The sequence below is a fragment of the Leguminivora glycinivorella genome, chromosome 6, assembly GCF_023078275.1.
Source record: "Leguminivora glycinivorella isolate SPB_JAAS2020 chromosome 6, LegGlyc_1.1, whole genome shotgun sequence".
In the NCBI taxonomy this organism is placed as follows: domain Eukaryota; kingdom Metazoa; phylum Arthropoda; class Insecta; order Lepidoptera; family Tortricidae; genus Leguminivora; species Leguminivora glycinivorella.
Window position 1 is genome coordinate 22,040,245 of NC_062976.1, and position 24,668 is coordinate 22,064,912.

Here is a 24,668-nt window from a genome sequence, read left to right on the forward strand (position 1 = left end):
TCGAGAATTGCCCCGCTTTACCTTAATCGAAATAATCGCGGACAGATGTACCTACAAAGAAACCTACGGATCCAAATGAAAATCTTATTTTTTGGAAACGTTTCAATAAGAATACTTTTATTACGCGGGCGAAGCCGCGGGTAAAAGCTAGTTTCATATAATTATATTACACATATGAAAAAAGACTGTTGTAGCCTCTGTCTCCTTCAATATAAATTAAGACAAGAATGATAGATCAATCAGACTATCAATAATGCAGTGAGAATTAACTTTTCAACACTTCCATTTGATGTAAAAGGTCTAATAAGGGCCTTTAAACCCCCGTCTTATTAGCGGCGTCATCATTGGCGCGCTTTTTATTCCAGAAAAAGTTAATTTCCATTGGTATATCAACGGCAATGTGTGTCCGTATCGATGTAGTTGTCTGTCGAATAAGCGGCGGTCTGACCGCGCGTCGACGGCGCGTTAAAAAATGCGGTGTGGATAGACCCTATCATTTCCATTTTCCACAAAACTGCTGTCCACGTTTCTGTAGTGTAAAATACAAAGGTAGACATTACATACCTCTGGATCATTCAAATTGACCGGCAAAGCCTTAACCAAGCACACCGGCTTCATATCCATCAGCAAATCCTTCTCCGGCACCTCCTCATGATAAATAAACTCGTTCTCATTCTTCGCCGCTTTCCTCTTGCCCTCCACCACATCGTTGGTGAACGTTAGGGCTTCCTTGGTGACCTGGACCGGTTCTACGTATTTGGCGAGCTTCTGGGCTTCGGCTAGCTTGTCTACCGCGAGTTGGTAGAAGGCTACGCGTTCGCCCATCTTCTGTTGTTCTTCGGCGTTCATTCCTTGAGATAAAGAAGAGGAGCTTAAAAATTACACTATTGAGCTTATAGAATACTAGGTTTGGCTTTCTCGCGTTAAATCCGAAAATTGCGGTATGCTCCATGCAAACTCCCCCCTCCATTCTAGGGAAGTGGGGGGACAGATAGGGACAAAAAGTAGCCTCAAGTAGCCTCATCTCTCCATCCCTTCAACTATCTCCACTTAAAAAATCACGTCAATATATCGCTCCGTTTTGTCGTGAAAGACAGACAAACAAAAAGACACACACACTTTCCCACATATAATATTAGCAGGCTTGTCCCACTCGCGCGTGTAGGTATCGAACTGTAAGACCCCTCGCGAGGGGCAAATCAGTAGGGCCTCACGGGCGAGCGGTGACGCACGCGCGAGAGTTGTTCGTCACATAGGTACCTACGTACTCATTCGACCGCTGTCACAGAATTGATATTTTATCGTGATCGTATTATTATTCGAAACCTCATTTTGTTTACAAAAATAAGTAAAGGGCGGAATTATTCAAGGCCTTTGAGTAGGTAATATCAGGCCTGTTTCAATTAAGGTTCTTATTTTAAGTACGCCTTAGTTACACGCGAATTCATTAGAATTAAACCTACATACCACTAAGACATATCTTAGGGTTTTTCGAGCTAAAGTAAGGCAATATAAAAAGGTAGTAATTAAATATTAAGATTATATTATTTTTTTAAAGGAGACAACCTTATATCGTCAAAAAAGGTACGAGTTACGCGATAGAAAGAGAGCGCACTTCTACTTGAATATAATTGTAGGCATTTAGCGTTGCGCGGTCGGAATTTGAAGTTAATAGTATCGTAGCATGAGTCGTTATTTCTTTAAACAGGTTTTTTGAGAGGGCTTTCTGTATTTGTACTAATATGTATTCTGTGATATTAGTATAGTATATGGATACACGTTTGCCCCGCCTAGCGAGTCACACGACGTGCCTCGCTTTGTGTGGACCCGGCTATTGGTTTAGTTAGAAATGTTAGAATAGAAGATTGACTGTTGTCTGCCTTTTATTTCTGTCTCTCTGTGTTAGTACTTTATTTTAGTGTATAATATTGAGTCAAATAAAAATCTTAATTAAATGTTTAAAATAATCATTCATCGTCTTAAGAGATATAGCACTGTATTTGTTGCTCACTGGTGTTGATACATTGAGTACTTGAACTGTGTGCTATACTTACCTTGGTATAAGCATACAATACAGCTAATATAAAATGATTTGAACGACAGGAACCGATGCCAGAAGTTGTAGAGCTTGCCGCCGATTATTTCATGGACATTCTCGGAGCCTGTTGATGCTCCAAGGTGGTTCAGGCAGTTTCGGTAGAAAAACATCACCTGGGTTGCCACAGCACCTGATAATTTGGATAAATACATTTTTTAACAAGTTGTGAAGCAAAAATTCATGCCTTATAGTAACCAGGAAAAAACCAGCAGGACTCACAAAAAAAAGATCAATCAAATTTTAGAGGTATTAAAACCAAGATGCATAACTTTTTGGAGTTGAACTATTGCATGTAATATGATTTATTTGGCGCCACATAGTGAAACTGAACTGAAATGTAATGTATCAACTTATGTATGCCTATGTTGGACAAATAAATGATTCTGTATTCTGACTTTGGATGTATTGTATGTTGGACAAATAAATGATTCTGTATTCTGACTTTGGATGTATTATTTGACTAAAAACTCAGTATTCAAAAGACTTCCTTTTATCTGCATTTTATCAGTGCCAATGCCAAGTTCAAACAAGATTTGTTTTGGAGCAAAAGAAAAACAAAGAATGAAGCAACTTTTTCTCCTCCATTATAACTTTTATATTGCTTTAAAATAGCAACATTTGAATGTCTTACCTATAACACTAGGTTTCCTAGTATCCTGAATACTCTTCTCAAGTATACACTCCTGCGCTTGAGCAAAGCAGATCTCCTGCAGCAGTGTCATCATTTCCGGTGACACATCCAACCCTGTTGGCTGCGGATACTGTTCCTTCACCAGCTGAAAGGCCCATGCCGCATTTTGGAAGTGGGTACATGCCGCTTTGAGACTTTCCGGAGATGTACGGGGTTCTGAGGCCCCGAGTTGGGTGTGGAGAGCCCCAATGTTGTGCAGTATACAAGCCATTTCGAAACGAATGTCTGCTAGGGGACTACTCATGTTTGCATAGAGGTCTTTCCTATAGAAAAATATATATTTTAATAACACAACTAAGTACTTTTTACTGTCCTTGTGTTTTTCATTAGTGCTATAATGTAACAAGCTTTACACATACGTGTTAATCTTGACAGCAAAATTCCATAAAATCATCTAGAAAAATCATTGAGTCATTGTCCTTGTAAACAACTTAGTTAACTTATCTAGATAAGTACTGAACTTACCAGGCAAACGTACAAGACGCTGGTTGCCCTTTAGCCATCGGAAACCTGCTCTGGATGGCTCTGAGTTGGCAGAAATATCTGTATAGCGCGCTGAGACCTGCGGCGTCAATGGAAGGCCTTACGGCGGACGACCGCAGGCTTTCCAGCTGATGCATCTCATTGCTATAGCTCTCAGGGTCTTCCCTGTACGCATCCGCAATGTACTGAAACGATTAATCATCCGTGAAAACAAAGAAATGTCTCTAGAAAGCACTTATCACGACAGTTTACACTTAGCACTGACCTGCTTAAGTTTCGGCCCAAAGTGTGTGGTCTCCGGACTCACTTTAAGCTCGAAACTCAACAACGGCAACTTGGGCACCGCCTCCATTGTTTACAGGATTGTTATCTGGCTAATTACATGAAAAATCACTTGGAAAACAATTTCATCACAAATTAGTTTAGAGCTGTCATTTTTTTGTTTGATTGATTTAGGACTGAATGAATGGCTTGAATGATTGAATTGATCGGGTCAGCAGATTTATTCTTGTAATTTATTATTTATCTGTGGCAGTGTTTGCTAGCGACACCTAGTGGTTGACTTTTAACTTTTTCTTATAATGTAAAAATATAAAATTACCCAAAAGAAAAAGGCTTTGTAAAGAAAACATCAAATATGATATTACATTGTTCTTCAAGGAACCATGCTAAGTTAACAGTTGCCTAAAGGTCATACATATTAATAGGCTTAAATTTACACTTGTTGGCACCGTCTGAGTTATCAGACAACTTATTACACTTGCTAGACTCTAACATTTCATAATATAAATTTGCTGCACACCAGATGCTTAGATTAATAACACCAGATAGTGTGTCCGAACATCCTAGAGTGCAGCCATGCCAAGTGTGAATTTTTTTCGCACTTGTGTGATTGTATCCGAACGGCCCTCGCAGTACTCAATTTCAAGTCGTTCTAAAAACATCTCCCGAAAAAAAAATTGTTTTGCGAGTAATATTGTAGTTTGTGTCGAGAATGGATGTTATAACACAACATATAATAAAAATAAACCGCCCGATATTACATTCCACGCGAAAGTATAGAGTTTAATGTGATATTTTTACGAAATCGTAAATACTAAAATTGAAATTTTTGTTGTCCGCCATTTCTTATAAATGTTGCCAGTCCAATGTTTTTTTTTCCGCCAAATGATGTTTAAAATATAAGTAAGAAGAATTTTAGGTTCTCTGTATTTATTTATTTATTTTATTTATTTAGGTAATTACAAACATAAATCTCTAATTAATTTACATAGTATCGTTAAACCAATAAGGTTTGTCTCGATACCTATTCCATTCCGCGGTAGATGTTATACAATACAACAATCATATGTATATTTAAAGAAATACATTAAAAAAAAAATTCCTAAGTTTTCTCAAAGACACAAATTTTGTTGTTTTATCGAAATTCTAATACTAGCTAAGTATTATAGCATAATGTTTCTTCATTTTAGATTTCTGACTAATCTGCTTCTGTCTGTGCAACGTACGAATGTCATGGTACTCGTATTTCAGTCAGTCTCAGTACAAGTACTGAAATTGACTGAACTAGCATGAGAAATACGAACGTTTCCGGAAAAATACGAAGGAAAAGCTTTTCGCACTACTACAACTTTCGATATATGCCTGTACGTTGGAGCTAGAAAAGAATAATTCTTTCTCGCTCCCACTTACAGGATAGTAATTGGATGACTTTGGTGCGGCAGGGTCCTCGTACGGTCATGTGTTAGCACTATAATAACACTCCCAATTTAATTGTAGATGTTAAAAACAAATCAATAGCATAAGTAGAACAGTTCTTAAGATATTTAGAAATGTGACAGACAGACAGACGGACAGAGTCGCATCAAAAGGGTTCCTGCTGTACCTGGTTACTTCAGATGCTTAATAGGTAACCAAACAAAAATTTATTTGTATAGGCACACAATATGTTTATTTTTAAAATAAATTCATTTCAACCATTACTTACAACATTTCCATGGAGCACACACTAAAAATTATTAAGTAGTAATTAATTATTATAACCAAGTACAACGACTTTGTAAAAATCCCAACTTTGAGAGTAATCATTTTTCTCTGGCAACATTTTTTATATGCATGTGTGCGTGGAGTGAGCGTAAAACAGGCGCGTTCCACGCACACATCGATCGGGTTTTGGCTTCATTGTTGGCCGATGAGTTGTACAGAAACTAGTATTCTATATGTAATATTTCTATGACCAGATGTATATTTTCATCTCAGATTTTACGGATATTAACCTCCTGACCTTAGCGGATTTATGATTATCTGTTTCACATACATCGTTCGTTCATTCGTTCACAAACTTCATCAATCCATGAATCCATTCATTTCGTTCACTCAAAATCGCCATTGAGTGCTTTGATGTGGCTTTGATTGACGCTGATTTTCTGCCTATGAATACTAATTTTAAAATAGGTGTCCTTTAATTTCACTGTATCTTTCGCTAATGCATACTGCATAGTGCCTGGAAGATATCCTTGCGATGAAGTTAAAAAAAATGAAGGTGGACTCAGAGGTAGTTTCTTCAGAATCCTTATCACTTAAAAGCCGACAAGCCCCTTTCGGCGTGAAGTTGTAAACAAACATTTTTGTTTTAGGAGGTGAGTCCTGTGCCTGTCCCTCAGCCGGAGATAATTGAAGCTGATCTGTACAAGCGTACTTACTATGGGCCTGATGTCCCGACGTTAGAGCTCGAGTGTTGGGAGGAAGAGCTCTCGGAATATCAACTGAATGCCTATAAGAATGCCGACGAGGAGTATAAGAGCATTCAGACCAAGATTGACGATTTGGTGAAGGATACCGGCGGACAGATTGTGTACAACGGCGACCAGTTTACTGCGTACCAGTTGCTTGGAAAGTGAGTAGTCCTTGTTATTTGTATGGTTAATTCACTCTTATCTTATTTTATTTGTATGGGAAATCCAAAGGGTGTCAAGCAAATGTACTTTCAAACAAAATAAAAGATACAGATTGTTGGTGTGTATGGATGTGAACTGCAGTGTGAATCATAATGATAAATGAAAATCTGGTTTCTTAGTTTGATCTCTTGAAAAGGATCAGTGATGTTCTGCATAGACAATACAGTCAATTAGAAATACTATTTGAACAACTTTGTATACCATGGTTTGCAATAAATGCTTATCTTATCTAAGATACAAGCGAAAACATTAGAAGAATAGTCTTTCTCTGGTTATTTTACTTTTAATAAAGTGCTTTAAAATATTTTGAAAATAATAGGGAACTTGACTGTAGCTAAAAAAAATATTTTGTACCATGCACAAAATAAAGCATCAGATAATTACATATAAGAAAAACATGAACAGAAATTATTACTAAATCGAATTTCTATTTAATAAGTCAGGTAGAAATATATAAAGTAACTGAGTTGACCGTGACATCACTCAATTCGATTTCATATAAATTCCATACAATTATCTCTGGTTTTTTTAGTGTAGTAAACAGGGTTCGAGGATATTATATCAATGGATATATATCAAGATATATATCCGATATATATCTAGCTAGGTTTGACGATGTATATCAATATCTGATATATATAATTTTTTCGATAGTACAAAAATGGTTTTAAAAATGTAACATTGATGCATTGTTAAAAATATACTTTTTTTGTGTTTGCTACTATTTTTAACCGACTTCAAAAAAGGAGGAGGTTCTCAATTCGACTGAATGTTTTTTTTATTTTTTTTTTTTTATTTTTTTTTTGTATGTATGTTATTCGATATCTCCGAGAATCGTGGACCGATTTTCAAAATTTTTTTTTTGATCGAACCGGTATAACCCCGAGATGGTCCCATTGGCACCAAGTCAGGGTCTGATGATGGGATCCTGGAGAAATCGAGGGAACTCTTCAAATGTTATAGGCACATGTAATGTTTTTAGTCTATTTTTCAAAGGTACACCAGTATTTACGTCTGATGGTAATAATTTTATGTGGCTGAGCTGATGATGGAAGGTCAACTCCTCAATGGTTAGGAGTTAAAGGATAATTCTTTCACTACTGTACATGTATTCGGACTGATACATATAATATCACTAGGAACCACTAAAAATCAACAAATAAATAAACTTTTTAACAAAAAATAAAACCGCCTTCAAAAATAAGCGCGTTACAAAACACGGAGAAACTAAAAAGCCAAAAATAATAAACCTTTCAATTCAGATTTCTTATCGTATTGCAATAAGCTAAACATCCAAATTATAAACAAATCAATTATTTTTGGAGTCGGTACCAGCCTGTGTATGGTTGGGTGGGGCAAACAGGCAATAGCAAGGCGACAAACAGGTCTGGTACCGACTACAAAAATAATTGATTTGTTTATAATTTGGATGTTTAGCTTATTGCAATACGATAAGAAATCTGAATTGAAAGGTTTATTATTTTTGGCTTTTTAGTTTCTCCGTGTTTTGTAACGCGCTTATTTTTGAAGGCGGTTTTATTTTTTGTTAAAAAGTTTTTCTACTAAATTTTATGTTTTTAAAATCTATTAAAAAATCTATTATGTTTTTAATAGATTTTACCATGTCTAAATTAGTTTTCAAGAATAATGCAACAAAATAATAAAATGCCTTCCATACAAAATGGATATATATCAAAGTTGATATATATCATAAATATCTGATTTTTTGATATTTATTATAAATATCAGATATTTTCGAACGCTGGTAATAAATTTACTGATTCTATGAATATTTTACAGACAACCTGTGCTGAAGGATCTGGAGCGGCAGAGTGCCGAAATCATCAGGTCCAGGTCTCGCTCCCTGTCCATATCCAAAGAAGGAACTAGGACTAGCAAGAGAGGTAAGCGTCATAAAACTAACTTTATGAATGCTAGGTGGCAAAGGAATATGTCTGAACGCGATAATTTAAATGAAATAGAACTTTGACAGATTCCCAAGTAACTCCCTCCCTATTGTATTGATATAATTCTTGACAAGACTTTTTGCTGACATTCACAATTCCACTGCAGTCTATTGTAGTCAAATGGCTAAACAGACTGGAAAATTATTAGACAAATGGATTATGCCCTGGTAAACTGTCAGTAAGACACACTTGAGGTTTATGTTTGCATTTAAATTTTATTTCGAATACTGCTAACTGCCTTATGAGGGCAGTATACATTTAACACTATCATAGTGTTGATAGACAGTTAAGAGGGCTTTCGTGTTAAAAATAGTGAAATCGCAACCGAGCGCTTGATCATACTGTGTGTGGTATCAAATTAAAGGGCTTTGCGAGTAGTTTATAAATATATATCACATTATAGGACTTTTTCTACTTGGTCTAACAAAATATGAGAATATGTCCAAAAGTGGTAATAATTGTACCGGTGAAGGATCGTTTTCAAAAAATTGGCAAAAATCAATAATAGCAATTTATAATCACTAAGGCATAATAGCAATTTAAGTAAACGTTGCAGATTAATTTAGTACAAAACTTACTTCGATGTGATGTATATTTTCAAAGAAATTGTCACTTAATTTTAGGTAATTTCTGAAAAAAATTGAATTCGCCTTAACTTAAAATAAAAATCTAGTCTGAAATGATTGTGGTACAGGATATATGAATTATAAATTTACCCGTTTTAATATTCAAAATTGTCCAAATTTTACAAATAAGATCGACTGATTCAGCTCTATACGTGCGTTTTTCTAAACATGCATTAGAGAAAAATTCATAATTAATTTAGTGAGTTAGTTTTCAAAAATCCAGTCTTATAAAAATCAAGATAATAAGATGCTCTAACTGGAACTTGAATTAAATAAATCTATTGGATAACGGAAAGTGTAGTATTTCACCGACTAAAACTATCAATTTTACATTCTTTTGACGTTTTTTTTGAAAGCAGCCTTAAAATAAAATGTTATGGAAGAACACCTGCCTGTGACACTTAGGGCTGCAGTCAGCAACGGTCGGCCGGCCGGCCGGCCGAGGGAATTTTAAGCTTTATCTACGTATTTAAAAAGATCCAAATCACTTCAACTTAAACAGGTCTGCGCGTTGAGTTCTGTTAGTCATTGGTCTTTTTAAATATTTAGATATAGTTTAAAATTATTTCACACTAAAAGTGCTCATTCCGGTGTATAATAAAATTGTGGTTTAACATTAACATATTTTGTTAAAATCAGGTCGCCCCAAAAAGACCAAGGAAGAAGACCGAGACTACTCCCCGTCTCCCGACAGAGACGCCGAGCCGCGCCACAAGAAGAAGAAGAAGGATAAGGAAAAAGAAAAAGACAAGGAGAACAAGAAAGACAAGGACAGCACTAAGACTAAGGACAAGACTCTTGCGCCCTCCAGTAAGTATAATTTAAAGATTGATTATGAAAGTGGAGTATTTGGACACATCAAATACATATCCCTATATAGTGGTAATATCGGGCTGTCCGACTGCGACACGGATATATGTTTCGTCACTTATAAAATGACCAAACAGAACAAAACCAGTATTGGATCTGTGCGTACGTGTCCCTGTGAATTACGAAACAAATTATTGTTTACAACTTTATAATGGGTTAAAATATCGAAATCGATAAACCTTCCTTATGCACTACCTCATTCCTAGTGCCTATTATTTGACCTTGTATCAGCCAATGGGAGTGCAGTGAGAGGGGATATGAGCAGCTGCGAGTTGGCGGAATCGTTGTCGAACAAAATGAAATAACTCCTCATCGAGGACATACCTGTTTTCGGGTATGCCCTCGATGTTTAGACATTACTCATACTTTTTCATAATATGTACTTTTCACTTTTATAAGAGCATTTTGGACTAGTGTTTCACAGACTCTTAGGGCCACTTGCACCAACGAAAATGGAGGGTTAACCCGAGGTTTAACCCACCATTTTATATGGAATTTGACAGTTGACAGCCCACTAACCCTGAGTTAAGTGGTGCAAGTGGGCTTTATTTACATTTTGGGTATGGAAATGAGGGGCAGGGTATTAATGCCCAAGAAGACAAATGATTATAAATCTCTTCAATTTAGGACCTTCTAATTGTAAGTAGGATTTGAATCAGATCCTTAACACTAATTGAGATGAATTTTAGTTGACCTTGAAAATAATTATTCAGCTTGATGATAGGCTGACTGAGGTCACAGATTATTAATAAGTTACTAACGTAACAGATTTTTCACTTGCCCGCAAAACGACAAATACCTACGCTTTATTTAACTAATACTAATAAGTTACTACGTAAAACTAAGAAGAATGGTAGGTACGTGCCACGCGACTACACAGGCGGGCGCGTGTCGCCCCTCGGCCACTTGTTCATTCGAATGAACGGCTAGCGTGTAGGTACTTAACGCGCGACCGCGAGCGAGTGACGTAGGCCTGCTGAGGTGGAGTAACCTCTGTTACATTACAAGTATTGTTCCAATCAAAAATTTTTGTAATTTTGGACACAAAATGATGACACCATTTTCCCATCAGATGTCCACAGTGTGGTCACCAACGTGCGTCCTTCTGAAGCGACTGCCATTGGAGGCCTGCTCACCGGCAGCGCTACTAAGACCACGGCCATCGTTGATCTCACCAAGGACGATGGCAACAAGAATGTGGCTGACTCCAGGGAGGTGTCCTTCAATAAGCTGCAAGGTAAGATACAAATAATGTCATTAGGCAATACAAAACTAAAGTTTCCTACCTTTTTTATCATGGTTCACCATTTAAGGCGCTTAATTCAAAATAGACGCGCAAGAAACATTCATTAATTACTTTAGGGGGAGGGAAATAATTCTCAAAAACCAATCGCGTAATTACTGGATGCCCCTAATGAAAATTATGTGTTTGAAAAGTAGGCCGGTGTTGTCGGGAAGTTTTCTTAGTCTGAAAATCGGCAATTTCAAATTTTATTTTCGACTGTATAGTAGTACTAGCTTTTGCCCACGGCTTCGCTCGCATTAGAAAGAGACAAAAAGTAGCCTATGTCACTCTCCATCCCTTCAACTATCTCCACTTAAAAATTCACGACAATTCGTCGCTCCGTTTTGCTGTGATGGACGGACAAACAAACAGACACACACACTTTCCTATTTATAATATTAGTATGGATTTAGACTGTGAAAATCTATTACCGTGGAGAATTCTGGTAGGACCTTAATCTTCTTCTTCCTCCTACTCTTATCCCACGTTATGTGGGGTCGGTACAACATGTCTTCCTCTTCCATTCTCCCCTATCTTTCGTCATCTCAACACTCACATCTTTCTTTCTCATGTCCTCTTTCACACAATCCATCCATCGTTGTTTGGGTTTACCCCTCCCTCTCCATCCATCAATATTCATCTCCAACATTCTTTTGCCTATATGACACTCATCCCTCCTCATTACATGACCGTACCACGCCAACCTGCCACTCCTCATCTTTTCCGTTATAGGCGCAACTTTCAAACTTATATACTCATTCCTGATCCGATCCATTCTGGTCACTCCACACATCCATCTCAACATTCTCATTTCCGCTACGCTTTCATCCTCCACCTTTGTCGCCCAGCATTCAGATCCATACAATACAACAGGTAGGACCTTAATATGACATTCATTTATTTTTCGCAGGCAAAACCTTCCCGTCCCTGGTGGTTGTCGCGCGTCCCTACCTCCGCGCTAAAGACACTCAACCGCCCGCGGACCGCTCGGCTCTCGACAGCAAAGTGAAGTCTGTGCTCATGCATACACCCATGAAGTTCACTGAGTGGCTGATCCAGCAGGGTCTTGTGCGATCAGAGCAGTGGTGCGTGATACATCAGGGCAACAAACTGAAACTTGGTAAGTTTGGATACCTAACACTAGGCGCTGGGGACAGCCAGCTTATCGATTTCTAGTCACATTTTTTTTACGTTTACCTAAGATGCTGATGTAGGAGCGAACTTTCAAAAACCACAGACAATTTTATCTTACCTCTCTGTGCTCATCATTATTACATACATACATACATACAATCACGCCTGTATCCCATGAAGGGGTAGGCAGAGCACATGAAACTACTCAAGTTTCAGTGCCACTCAGTGCCAGTGGCAAATAAGGGGTTGAAAGAAAACGAAACTGTGACATCATTATTATTGCTATTTATTAAAATTATATTTGTTTTTACAGTCTGGGCTCCATGCAGGCTTGACACAGATCTGTCAGATGGCAATTCTATCTGTAAATGACAATCGAACTAGTTTCTTAAAAGCCATAATTATTCTATTTTCCAGGAATGTACTCCGACGTGTCCAAATTCCCATTCTCTGGTGGCTACGTCTGGATCTCCGAGTGCTGTCCTACACGTTTCGTGTCCGTATTCTGCAGTTCCATCTTCGAAGGGGCCACCTTCCCTCCCAGCGTGCTTCTGAAGCTGGTCTACCACTGGGCCTGCCAGACTAATGTGCAAAATGTTGTCCAGTGGGTCAAAGTGGACAATCTCTATGTCAAGGTCAGCTGCATTTATTCGCAATCTTTTTAATACTTCTAGAAGCTATAAAAAATGGCAAGACGCGTGAAATGTATCAGCTCGCGAACTAGCTCTCAGTCTATAGTGGCTAAGTCTAGATTTCCGAGCGTTGCCCGACTCGCTTCGTGTTCGTAATCTGCAGAATTCGCGTGCGTGCTTCTTAAGTTGCTTTACCATTGGGCCTGTCAGACCAATGTGCAGAACGTTGTGCAGTGGGTCAAGTGGACAATCTCTATGTCAAGGTAAAGTATCAAGCTTTTTAACTCAATCTCCATATTGTCCATGTCTAACTTGGGACAATTTGCGAACCTCACCGACGGGCCTTAGGCCCGCGGCTCGCTTTTACACTATAACTATTGTTCTGTGTGGAAGCATTGCCTATCCGCAGCTCGGCTTGCGGCCTCGCTTGCTTGGAAGCCTTCTGCCTTTGGCCTTCGCATGTTACTGTGGGGGCTGTAGGGAAATTAGAGCTTAAACACGACCCAATAGTAAAAGTGTCTTGAGAATCTTTCCTTTACGGAAAGAGGAAATGTACATCAAAATATTACCACAAATAATTTTAATGGGAGCTACATGTTTACAAGTTTACAAGTTATCTCTTCATTTAGACAGAATGGTCATTGTAAAGCTCCCTGTTTTAAAATGTGTCCAGCCGTGGACAACTTTTGATTGAGATAATTAATTAATCTAATAACTATTTTAATTTTTCCCAGGGTCTGTTCACTTGGCTACGAGCCGTATGTACATCCGCCATCCATCAACACATGAGCTTGCTCGGCGGCGCCGGCAAGAAGGTCGAAGTGGGCGTTATTTCCCTCGGAACCACCAGCCATGACGGAACCCAGCGCCAAGTCAAAGTGGAGGTTCTAGGTGTACTGGATCCTGCTGATAAACTGGTGAGTGCTGGGTAAAAGATATCATATTGTATTTTTTAAACTGAAGCGGGACTTCACGGCGCAACATTTACGTTATGTTTATACATATGCTGCCGATGTTTCTAACGTGATATTACATTTGTGGCCACGGGTAGATAGCGCATTCAGTTTTAAAAAATATGATCGTACAACTAGAGAACAAATAAAAATTATTTTATTGAATATTTTTGATCCTGGCTCAGCCACCAGTGGGCCTTGCCGTTTTTTCTTTCGTGCGTGCGTGTGTTAGTTTTAATCAACATAAAGAAATTGTGAAGCTGTGAAGCGCAATGGGCTTTTTTCCTGCAAAGCAAGAGTTAAAATTATAAAAATTTGACGGCAGTAGTCGTAATAAGTCGGTGACTCTTGAAAATATTTTAGCAGTAGCTACTCATCTCTATTAAGGACTTTAATTGAAGGTAGTTATTTCAAAGACACCAAATTGAGCATGCTATTTAATTTCAGATCCGCCTCCGCGCTGTCGAACCCCTAGCCGAACACGAGAAAAACTACAAAAAACGCTTCCAAAAAATCCTCGAACCCCTCGTCACCTGGGTCCATCCTTCCTCGGTCATCCTGACTGACTTAACCGTAGACAAGGGCACCCTAGTCTCCATGGGCTTCAAGAATGTCCACCAATCCTCATCTCACACGGACACCCCAGCAAGGAACAGTAACGCCAACATCATGGAGTATCTGCGGAGGATCGTGCCGAGAATGTTCCAGAACACGCTCTCGCTGCTGTCCCGGCAGATCATACAGCAGTTCCTGGACGAGCTGGTGTGGAGGGAGAGGTGAGTGCTATCCCTTTCGCACGGATAAGATCGTGATGATGTAACCATAAGTAGCATAACATAAATGCCTGGCGGGCGTATCATAGTAATCTGTCTTGTTCTTCTGTATTTGTGCGACAGACTGTTGCAGATTACTTACTCTGTCAAACAAGTCTGTCAGTAAATAAGAACAAAGAAAACTATATGCATCCTTTTCTCTAGAGAAAAGGATACCTATAGTTTCCCACGTGGAGGTGTTTGATATCCACCAATCAACTTAGTGTCCCGGAGCTGTAAGTTCACATTTTGACACATGACAGCGTCCACAAAACGTAAACTGGCGCGACCTAATGAAATTTTAAATAAAATCCTGTAATAAGATTTATAAAAATCAAGTACTTTAAACATAATCTAACACTTGTTACATTTTTGCGGATCTTCGTTAATGAGTATTTTATGATATTAATTTATCACGCAGGATTTAATTACGTCATTTATCATATATTTTTATTTTTAAACTAGTGCTGTGGCAGAGTCTGCCATTTCGATTCAAATGACATTTCAGTAAGTTGATAGAAATCGTATATTTGTTTAAGCGCCTCCTTGTACATAGGGCCTAATCGATTCAACCAATTCGTAAATAATCGCTAGATTTGGCAAACGATACGTTTTAGCCACATCGCAACATACTTCAAAACAAATGTGTCAAAAATCTGAATTTACAGCTCAGGCACAATAGTCGAAACTGTTCCCACTAGCTCTAAGTGATTCGACTAAGCCGATGCTGATTTGTGGATATCAAACACATCCACATGCGCATCTCTGGTGGAAAAGCACCCATATCCTTGGATACAATATCATTATTTGTGTAAAATTTGTTCAGGTTCGGCATCTCGCCTGGTCAAGCGTTCGACAACATCGTGCTCCACATCGCAGAACAGACTAAATTCGAGTCTAAGGATGCTATTACAGTGCGACTGAACAAGATCGCAGCTAACCCATTCAAGAACTGGAAATATCCCAACAAGGTACTGATCTACGTGTTTTTAGAGTATTTAGCTTAGCAGACAAGCCATTTCATAGCAGATACGTTGTAGACATGTGTAAGTAATGCGAGTAATATCACAAATGTGATATCACTTGAACACGTAATATGGCATTACGTATCACTCCGAGAAATCCACCATCACCTCTAGCATTACGTATCACCCGAACGCAAATGTCGGGAACTACTAAAACAGTGCGCGTAATGTTTACTGCCCCATGTGAAAACTGTAATGGTGTAACAACTGAGAGTGAGATGTTTGAAAGCATCACTTATTACACTTATTACTTTCTTATTTCTTATCCCGCTCTCGCGCTCACACGCGCCGCACTAAGCGCTCGGTCGCTCTCGTAACTCGTTCTAACCATCAAAATATCATACGATGCTTTCGGCTATTTCCGGAAGAGTTCGGAACACGCCACTCAGCCGAACGCGGTCGCGTTTACGTAGTTGCAAATTTCGCTTGCGAATATGATTTTATAACAGTCCAAAAGATTTAAAACTGTAATGCGTCCTCATAGAGCTTATTTTATTATTATCATTTCTTATAATCTTTTTGTGGATGCGGGTAAACAGAGTAATTTTGTCTGTGAAATTGGGCGCGCCGAAAACAAAACATTATTATTATTGTTGTGAAATGTTTAGTTGACGCGCTAATAATGTATCTAGATTTCTAGATGTACATTACGTACATGTGTGGTAGTGGTATCGTATGATCCAGTAAGTATAAGTATTAAGTAACCATTTGCAAATTTTATAAAATATACATAATTCACGTAGCGGTGACAAAAAGCAACATGTAATGGAACTACGCGCTGATATGAGATGCGTAGCCTTGTTGATATCTGTGATGACTGTGATGGTGCCATCTCGCGCGCTGTTCAAGGTCGGGTAACGTTTCGAGTGATGTGTGATGTGACATCACAGTGAGATGTTACTTTCTCGGAAAAGTGATGTGATATGGCATTACATTTTGAAGCACTGTTTCGCGCATGTCTAATACGTTGCTAACATGTTAACCAAGTGACATTTGAAGGCTAAGGCAAACAAAAATATAAACAGAAAAATATACTCCTGGAAACTCTTGTAAAGCCAAATGGTTAAAACAAAAGACCTTCCAGGTAACAGACTTAGACAGTTGACAGTAAACTACATACATACAATCACGCCTGTATCCCATAAAGCGGTAGGCAGAGCACATGAAACTACTAAAGCTTCAGTGCCACTCTTGGCAAGTAAGGGGTTGAAAGAAAATGAAACTGTGACATTACATTATTTTGAGTAAACTATTTTATTCATAGCCATAGGTCCAGCTAAAGTTGTTTATATGTCTCTTAAACATTCTTTACTGTATTTTAAAATGATTTGAATATAATTGAATAAATACAATTAGTATTTTTCTAAATAATGTGACATGTTACTAGAAATCAAAGAACACAGAAGAAGCATCGACATCCGCAACAGAAGAAACTGGGCGCAGTAAACGCGGACGCAAAAAGAAGGAACCGTCTCCTGAACCGCCACCACGCAAGAAGAAGAAGGAGAAGACTCTTTATGTCCCTGATGATGATGAGGAAGAGGTTAGTACATATTTATAGGACATTAGCTTTTGCCCGCGGCTTCGCTCGCGTTAGAAAGAGACAAAAAGTAGCCTATGTCACTCTCCATCCCTTTAACTATCTCCACTTAAAAAATCACGACAATTCGTCGCTACGTTTTGCCGTGAAACGCGGACAAACAAACAGACACACACACTTTCCCATTTATAATATTAGTATGGATATAGGAACCTTCAAATGGTAGATCTACATATAAAGCTATGTAAGGACAGGACAATCGATATCGTTAGTAGAAGAAACTGGGTGCGACAAACGTGGACACAGACGGACGGAACCTTCTCTTGAACCACCACCACGGAAGAAGAAGAAGAAGACTATACATAAAATAGCTTTATCCTGTTATATTTCACTCATGCATGTATAGTATAGTACGCGTTCACCTACACGAGCTTAGACTGTGTGCTAGGAACGCGCCTCTTTTCATATATTTGATCGCCAGTGTCAGAGGTAAAAGTGTGTGATACTTGGTAACCAAGGTTAATGGTGTTAGGAACTTTTATTTTTCTTCCCACTCAATATTGTACTGTTTCAGATCCCACTCGCCCTCCGCCGCACCAAGATCAAGCAAGAGCGGGACCAGAAGAAAGAGAAAGAAAAAGAAGAGCCAACCCCCCGCTCCAGACGCAAACCTGTCCGCTCCTACATCGATGATGACTTGGATGACATTCCGCTGAAGAATATCAAGAAGGAGATGAAACCGGAGGAGACTGTGTCGATGGAGAAGTATTACTTCGGGCAGATTGGTGGGCAAGGGTCGGTGGAGAAGGTTGCTATTTCTGTTGAGGTGAGTTCCTTGTTTACTCTAGAAGTAAACCTGTCCGCTCCTACATTGATGATGACTTTTTTTTATTATTATAAATGGGCTTACTCTTGGCCACAGACTAGCCGAAGGCAAAGACGTGGCCTACGATGGAGTGAGCTCGCCCAGAAGATGCCTGTTCACTCTTGATTTGAGTTCCTATTCACATTAGTTGTATACATTAGTTCTTCGTTATTAATAACGTCAGTACAACCGTAGATTCATTAATTATTTGAATATGTCTCACGAAAGTTTAACGTGTGAGTTCTTTATTTACAGTGCTGGCTATATCATACACTATTTAAAAGGACCCGTGGCGGGCCGGATATGGTCCGTGGGTACGGGTTTTACAATTCGTCTAGGACAGTGGAGGGTAAAGTACGGACTTTACCCACCACTGTCCTAGACGAATTGTAGATTATTAATGCTGCGTAACACGCAGAAGCGTCGGAAGACTCCTGTAATCCTGTCAAATGCCAAAAGTTTCGGCTATAAATCTGCTTTTTGAACTCGTCGCTTGGCAATGAAGGAGGACCCTATTTATGCTAGCCCTTACAATTAAAACATGATTATTTATCAGTTTATTGATGCTTTCTTTTCTATCCACAGTGCCCAACATGCCACGACGATTTCAACAACAACATCTCTCTGATGGATCATCTCTTCCTCCACGCTATACCTGCACCAACATCAGATCCAGACTCTATTGCCCAATGTTCCTACTGTCTAACGAGGTTCGCGACTGATGAAGAACTCACGGCACATCTGAAGAAGGAACACCCAAGTGATACGAAGACACCTGACTTGTTTACTTACGCTTGTCTGATTTGTGAGGTTAGTTTCCATCTCGCTTCTATAGGATTTTGCACGACATAACCAGTCTCCTAACTTCTGAAACCATTTATTGCAATACATAAAACATAAAGTACACATGAACACACAAGAAGTTACTTAAGAGGCCGTCAATATCAAAAAGTAGAAAATCGTAAAATTGGTAGTTTTCTACGTCCGGTTTTAGTTTCAGTATATACTTATTGATAAGAAAAGCACTTGTTTTAAACAGCGCGTATTCTTATCTACAAAATCAGTAGTTAACATCAAGGAAATGTTACTCCCTGAATTAATTATGATTTTTTTCCTGACGCTAGTTTAAGAAAACCCGCAAATAGTGCTCACGTCTGAGTGAGCTGAGCTCAATTTTGTATACTTTAGGCTGATAAAATTGATGTTGTCGCATTACTTATATCCTAAACTAAAAATTCAGTAGTTTACATGTGTGTTATCATGCTACTAAAATACAGTAAATGGAAGTTAAACGACATCAATATTTGTCTAAAAATACTTCGAATCAAATGGCAATTACTTCGAAAACCTTTTAGGCAAACAAAAGGCTTTCTTGATAATTATAAACTTTAAGTATGTGTATACAAAATAGTGTGTAATACAAATCAGGAAACACTTCCAATTTTAGATACATACTTACTTAAAGTTGTAACTAAAATGCGGTCGGCCCCTGTCGGCATCTTCATAAACTTGAATATGTACGACCGTGTTTTAGTTTTAAAATAATGTTATTTTATAAGCTAGATAACTGGACTACAGAATTATTACCTTTTCATATTTTTCCTTACAAAGAGAACGAATAAAATCAATGTTGAATACACTAGAAGAAACAAGTTCATCTATTTGTATAGGGGCCGAGCGTGTCAAATTTTGTACTGAAGTTGTTTCTTGCCTGTAATTTTAAATATGTCTCAGGCTCTTGATTGTTCATAATTTTTGTGTTGTTGCAATTGAATATCACGTAACGAGGCATTTTTTATGTTTTGATTGACTTCAACTTACAAAAATTGACGCCCGAAAGCTGCAAGCTGCGATTAAAGACGGACAACTCAGTGGATTTCACTGAGTTCATTTGACACGCTAAGTAGATACGTTTGCTTGATCTATGGTATATATGACATCTGTGGTTGAATATAAACTTTCGTAAATTTTCCATACAAACGTCAAAACTGCGAACAGATTCTATTGAGTCAGACGCCCGATCGGGCTCGTTCGGAGTGGACGTGTCGCCAAATTTGCTCCAATGACATTTGTTTTTGACACTGGAAATCATATACGGATACAAAAAGATTGCCAGTGCTATGAATGTATTCAAAAGTAATAAGGTAAATAAATATCGTCACGTCTAAAAGAGTCTCAGTTTAAAATCGTTTTTTTTTGTGTTGTTTACTACTTATTATTGTTGAGAAATAAAAAAATATATGTAACTTTAATACAATGATAAGAAATATAGGTATTTTTTGTCTTCTAAACTTTATTAAAATGAAAGAGTTTTAAAATTAATTTTAATTCGTTGGACTTAATTTTCATTATACTGGTCACATTATTTAGTGAGTCAGTGTGTGTAACATTCTCTATCGCGAAGAGACATTCAGTGTGGCGTATGAAAAAACTAACAGAACTAATCATTATAATTATATTCTATAAACGATTATTTACGTAAATGGCGAAATTATTAATTGTAATAATATATTATCTTATCACAAAATTGTTCTGTATGACTTACCTTCTTGCGTTCAATATAATTTTTAAATGGTGTTTGCACACGGGGCACGTAACCTTAGATTCAGACAACTTTAACTAAATTTTGAAAATTATTATTTTAATGAAGAATTCTATATATGGCAACAATTTTACATGTAAACTGACTGTCAACCTCTGTTCATACATAACCTCAACCTTTGTCTCAGTGCATTTATAACGGATGTTATAATGGCTAAACCGATCAGGAACAGTGAATTATTTTAATTCATTCGGAAAAGGGTTTTTTAACCATTTATAATTAGAATAAACGAAGCACTGTTTTTTACACCAGAGTTGTTTTGATTTTATATGGTGTTTGCACAAATTTATTTTGAAAAATAATCGGAGTCAATTCGTGTGAGATGGTAACACTAAATTGACACTGTCCGCAATCTAAACACGCGGCAGCGTGTCAAGCCAAGTTCAAGTAACCGAACTGGCAGACAACATCGTGTGTAATATTACACGAAATATTTGGAGCCTCTATGGGCGTCCTCACCACAAAAACTATTTCACATAAACGTCTTAAATTTGGCTCTTATATTGATATTTGTGACATACATATTATGTCACAGTTTCGTTTTCTTTCAACCCCTTATTTGCTAAGAGTGGCACTGAAGCTTTATTAGTTTCATGTGCTCTGCCTACCCCTTTACGGGATACAGGCGTGATTGTATGTATGTATGTACATATTATGTGCCTGTCGTGATTGTTTCACCGGATGGTCTGATCGGAAGATTAGACCATTTCGTTGGATCTCCTTCTTGTTTATGTCTTATTATTTGTAACGTTTATTTTGTGTGTGTGTTAACGAATAAATTAATTATATTCTATTCTATTATAAAAGTTATAAGAAATGATATTTTATGTCATCAATTGTCATAAAACATTTTGAGGACTGCCATTGAACTTGGCACCCGTTTAGATCTCACTGCTTTTGTCGTTGACGCCAACAACCAAGGCATATATAATATTGAACTTGGCTCATATTTCCCTTTTTTGGTTTTGATGGGATTTTAACGTTACAACTGATCTTCAGTGAAACTATAGACCTGTCTTAAGTTCCTCTCACTTAGGTCACTGACCTCTTCCAGTAAATTGCGGTAGTGTGCGAAAAGTATGTTGGTGAGTGTGACGTGCGTTAGTGTGTGTAAATGGGGTAATTTGACAGATACTGAATTTTTACCCATCGTGACGGGCTCTTAATAATAAATCTTATTCTAAAGACGGACACACGAAATCTTAAAATTAACTAACTTACTAAGATTTACAACTAAACATAAAACCACACAAAACAAACTAAAACTAAAAACTATATATAAAAAACTTCTCCCAATTCATCTCCCTCCGGGAAACCCCCCAATATGCTGGCTACATTCCCCCTCTGAATCGCCAAACTTATTCTCTGGGCAAAAAAAGTCTCCTAACGTGTTTACTCTGTGAGGTTAGTTTTGATCTTTGTTTTTGTAATACAAACCAAAGAGCCACCAAAGAGGATCGAGTATTATACAGGGTGGCCCATTCAAATCGGTCAGTATGGGAAAGTCTGAAACTGTAAGACATACGAAGATTTGTTCTTAGGAACCATGTCACCGATTTTGATAAAAAGAAAAACTGCATTCATACAATTAAAAAAAAAAGTGTACCCAGCTGGGGAATCGAACCCGGTTGTTTTGAAAAAATAAACTTACACTATTTCTATTCAGATATCGTTTGTGTAGGTCTTAAGCAGTAAATATCTCTAAGAAACATAATGTCTAAAATGAATAAAATACATTTTTTTCACATACTTTAATTTATCATAGTAGGTGTTCAAAGTGACCACCGTTACAATATTCAGCAAGTTCACTTCATCTTTACAACAGTGTACAAAAATAGCTATAACACCGTTGAATCGTTACCTAGACGATTCAACGGTGTTATCTAGACGTTCGTTCGTTACCTAGACGTGTTGAATATTGTATTGAAAAAGACGGTGGTCACTTTGAACACCTACTAAGTAAAATGTGTAATCACAGTGCATAGACTGCCATCTCTTGACACAGGCTTAGAACTTTTGAACCTCAGTTTTGACAATTTGGCCCATATTCTTAGCTTGATAATATGTGTTAAAATATCAAATATGAATATTAGCTTCATCTAGCCGAGCGTTCCCCAAAGGTGTAAGGCCTAGGCCACGGTACCGTTTTCTCTAGGGCTTTGAGGTACGTTTTTTTTTTTAGACTTTATCCGTCTATACGGAGTTACATATGTCTTTGGTAATAACAATGTCGATGCTACAACTCCATCCATGTCCATGTTATAATAACTATTACGTTTTTAATAGAGCAACAAATTACGGAGTAAATACATGTTACTTTCAATTGTTTTCTTAACGAAAATTGTATTTATTTCCATCAGGTCCGGTTCGCAGCCGTCCTTACCCTCGCCACGCACATGCAGAAGACGCACTTGCCCCTCGAGCTGCCGTACAACTGTGATGCGTGCGACTATCGCGCATCGTCGCAGCGTCGCCTCGCCGACCACTACCGCACCAAGCACGCCAAGCACCACTCCGTTCAGTGCCCGCACTGTCTCAAGGTCAGATAACATGACACATTCAGACGCATTCATCCTATGAACTAATCTATAACTGACGCTTGCGGCGTTGTAGCAGCGTAAGAAGCATGCGAAGCACCCTTTCGTAAAGTATCCTCACTGTCTCCAGGCAGGCAATTATGGTCGCGCGATAAATGATAAAATAGCAGGCCGCTTCTTTCCGCCATTGCCCTACGCGACAACATTTCCATCGCCATCATTTAGATGGCTGGCAGTCCTCAACTGTGCGTTTCTCCAGAAACTTCCTGCCCCGCACAGCTAAACTGAGGAATGAATTGTCGCCTGCGGTATTTCCGGACCGATACGACCTTCAAATCTTCAAGAAAAGAGCGTACACCCATCTTAAAGGCCGGAAACGCACCTCCAACACCTCTGGTGTTTCGGGTGTCCATGGGCGGCGGTGATCGCTTACCGTCAGTCTCTGTCTGCGGCATCATAGCTTTCGAACGGATGAACCGATTTAGATTTCGTTTTTTTTTTGTTTGAAAGGTGAATTAGTGGGAGCCATGTTTGATGAAAATCGGTCCTCAATGGGGTGGTTTTTTAATTTTTTTTTATGTTGGTTGTGATAGATTTGGCATAAGCTTATGCCACTCTGCTACATTACTATGTCAAAAGCGTAGAAAGTGGGGAGTTCTTCCTGCTGTATGTGTTTTAAGCATTACATAATTGAATATTATATTAAAATTTTGTATAACGCAGGTGATTCAAGTGTACGCCGATGATCACGAGCTGACCGCCAACATCCTTCTGTTCCTTGACCATCTGCAGCAGCACCAAGACAAAGAGTTGGAGATACGCTGTAACCGCTGCGTGCTCAAATTTGTGCATCTTGGTAAGTTGGCAATAGGGAACTTGACTGTTCTTAAAATAAAATATTTTATACCATGCATGAAATAAAGTATCAGATAATTATTAGAAAACCATTGATAGAAGTTATTTTTAATCGAATTTCTATTTAATAACTCAGGTAGAAATATGTAAAGTAACTGAATTGACCGTGACGTCACCAAATACTATATACTATAATACGTGCAGCTTCTGACGTTTCCCATACAATTGAGCGGCAACAATTTTACTAGCGCCATCTAGCGGTTCGAGTTGATCAAAGTAGTTGTTCAGACTTTTATTTGAGTAAATTAAAATAGAAAATGCTATTACTTGATCTACTTTAACATTTTTAGACGGAATAAAACAAAAAAATAAGAATTTGTAATATTTTTTAATTTTATGCTGTATGAAATTAAACTATTTTGATCAACTCATGCCGCTAGGAGCGCTAGTGTGCCTGTTGCCAACTTTGGCACCGAGCTGCACGTATTAAGAGGGGGTAGAGCAGGGAGAATTTTCAGAATCTGTCAAATTACCCCATTACACACACAAACACCCTTCACTCACACTACCTCAATTTACTGTGAAAGGTCAGTGACCCTTAATTTTTTTTAAGAGTGTTATTTTGAGTTTGTAGTCAACTACTGACCTCCTTTGAGAAATTAAAACTGTAAAAAAGGTAGCATACAAGAAGACAGAGAAAAAATACGCATCATCTAGCTTTCCTTCTCTGTTCATG

General features: G+C 38.1%; 2 protein-coding genes across 3 annotated transcripts in view; one reads left to right on the forward strand and one right to left on the reverse strand.

Moving 5' to 3' along the window:
• The window catches only part of LOC125226999 (tyrosine-protein phosphatase non-receptor type 23), a 29,309-nt gene extending 25,589 nt beyond the window's left edge, over positions 1-3,720 (reverse strand). The window contains exons 1-5 of the mRNA XM_048131189.1: positions 3,538-3,720; positions 3,255-3,457; positions 2,730-3,052; positions 2,055-2,228; positions 565-851 (exon numbers count right to left, since the gene is read on the reverse strand). Coding sequence (XP_047987146.1) covers positions 565-851; positions 2,055-2,228; positions 2,730-3,052; positions 3,255-3,457; positions 3,538-3,624 — 1,074 coding nt within the window. The 5' untranslated portion in view covers positions 3,625-3,720. The remainder of the gene's footprint in view (positions 1-564; positions 852-2,054; positions 2,229-2,729; positions 3,053-3,254; positions 3,458-3,537) is intronic.
• Positions 3,721-5,659: 1,939 nt separating this feature from the next.
• The window catches only part of LOC125227212, a 41,397-nt gene continuing 22,388 nt past the window's right edge, over positions 5,660-24,668 (forward strand). For both annotated transcript variants that reach the window (XM_048131470.1, XM_048131471.1), the window contains exons 1-15: positions 5,660-5,826; positions 5,909-6,168; positions 8,030-8,133; positions 9,462-9,632; positions 10,765-10,929; positions 11,888-12,097; positions 12,529-12,746; positions 13,478-13,660; positions 14,144-14,472; positions 15,335-15,479; positions 16,921-17,076; positions 17,648-17,899; positions 18,524-18,748; positions 22,901-23,080; positions 23,801-23,933. In XM_048131470.1, coding sequence (XP_047987427.1) covers positions 5,794-5,826; positions 5,909-6,168; positions 8,030-8,133; positions 9,462-9,632; positions 10,765-10,929; positions 11,888-12,097; positions 12,529-12,746; positions 13,478-13,660; positions 14,144-14,472; positions 15,335-15,479; positions 16,921-17,076; positions 17,648-17,899; positions 18,524-18,748; positions 22,901-23,080; positions 23,801-23,933 — 2,764 coding nt within the window. In that variant the 5' untranslated portion in view covers positions 5,660-5,793. The remainder of the gene's footprint in view (positions 5,827-5,908; positions 6,169-8,029; positions 8,134-9,461; positions 9,633-10,764; positions 10,930-11,887; positions 12,098-12,528; positions 12,747-13,477; positions 13,661-14,143; positions 14,473-15,334; positions 15,480-16,920; positions 17,077-17,647; positions 17,900-18,523; positions 18,749-22,900; positions 23,081-23,800; positions 23,934-24,668) is intronic.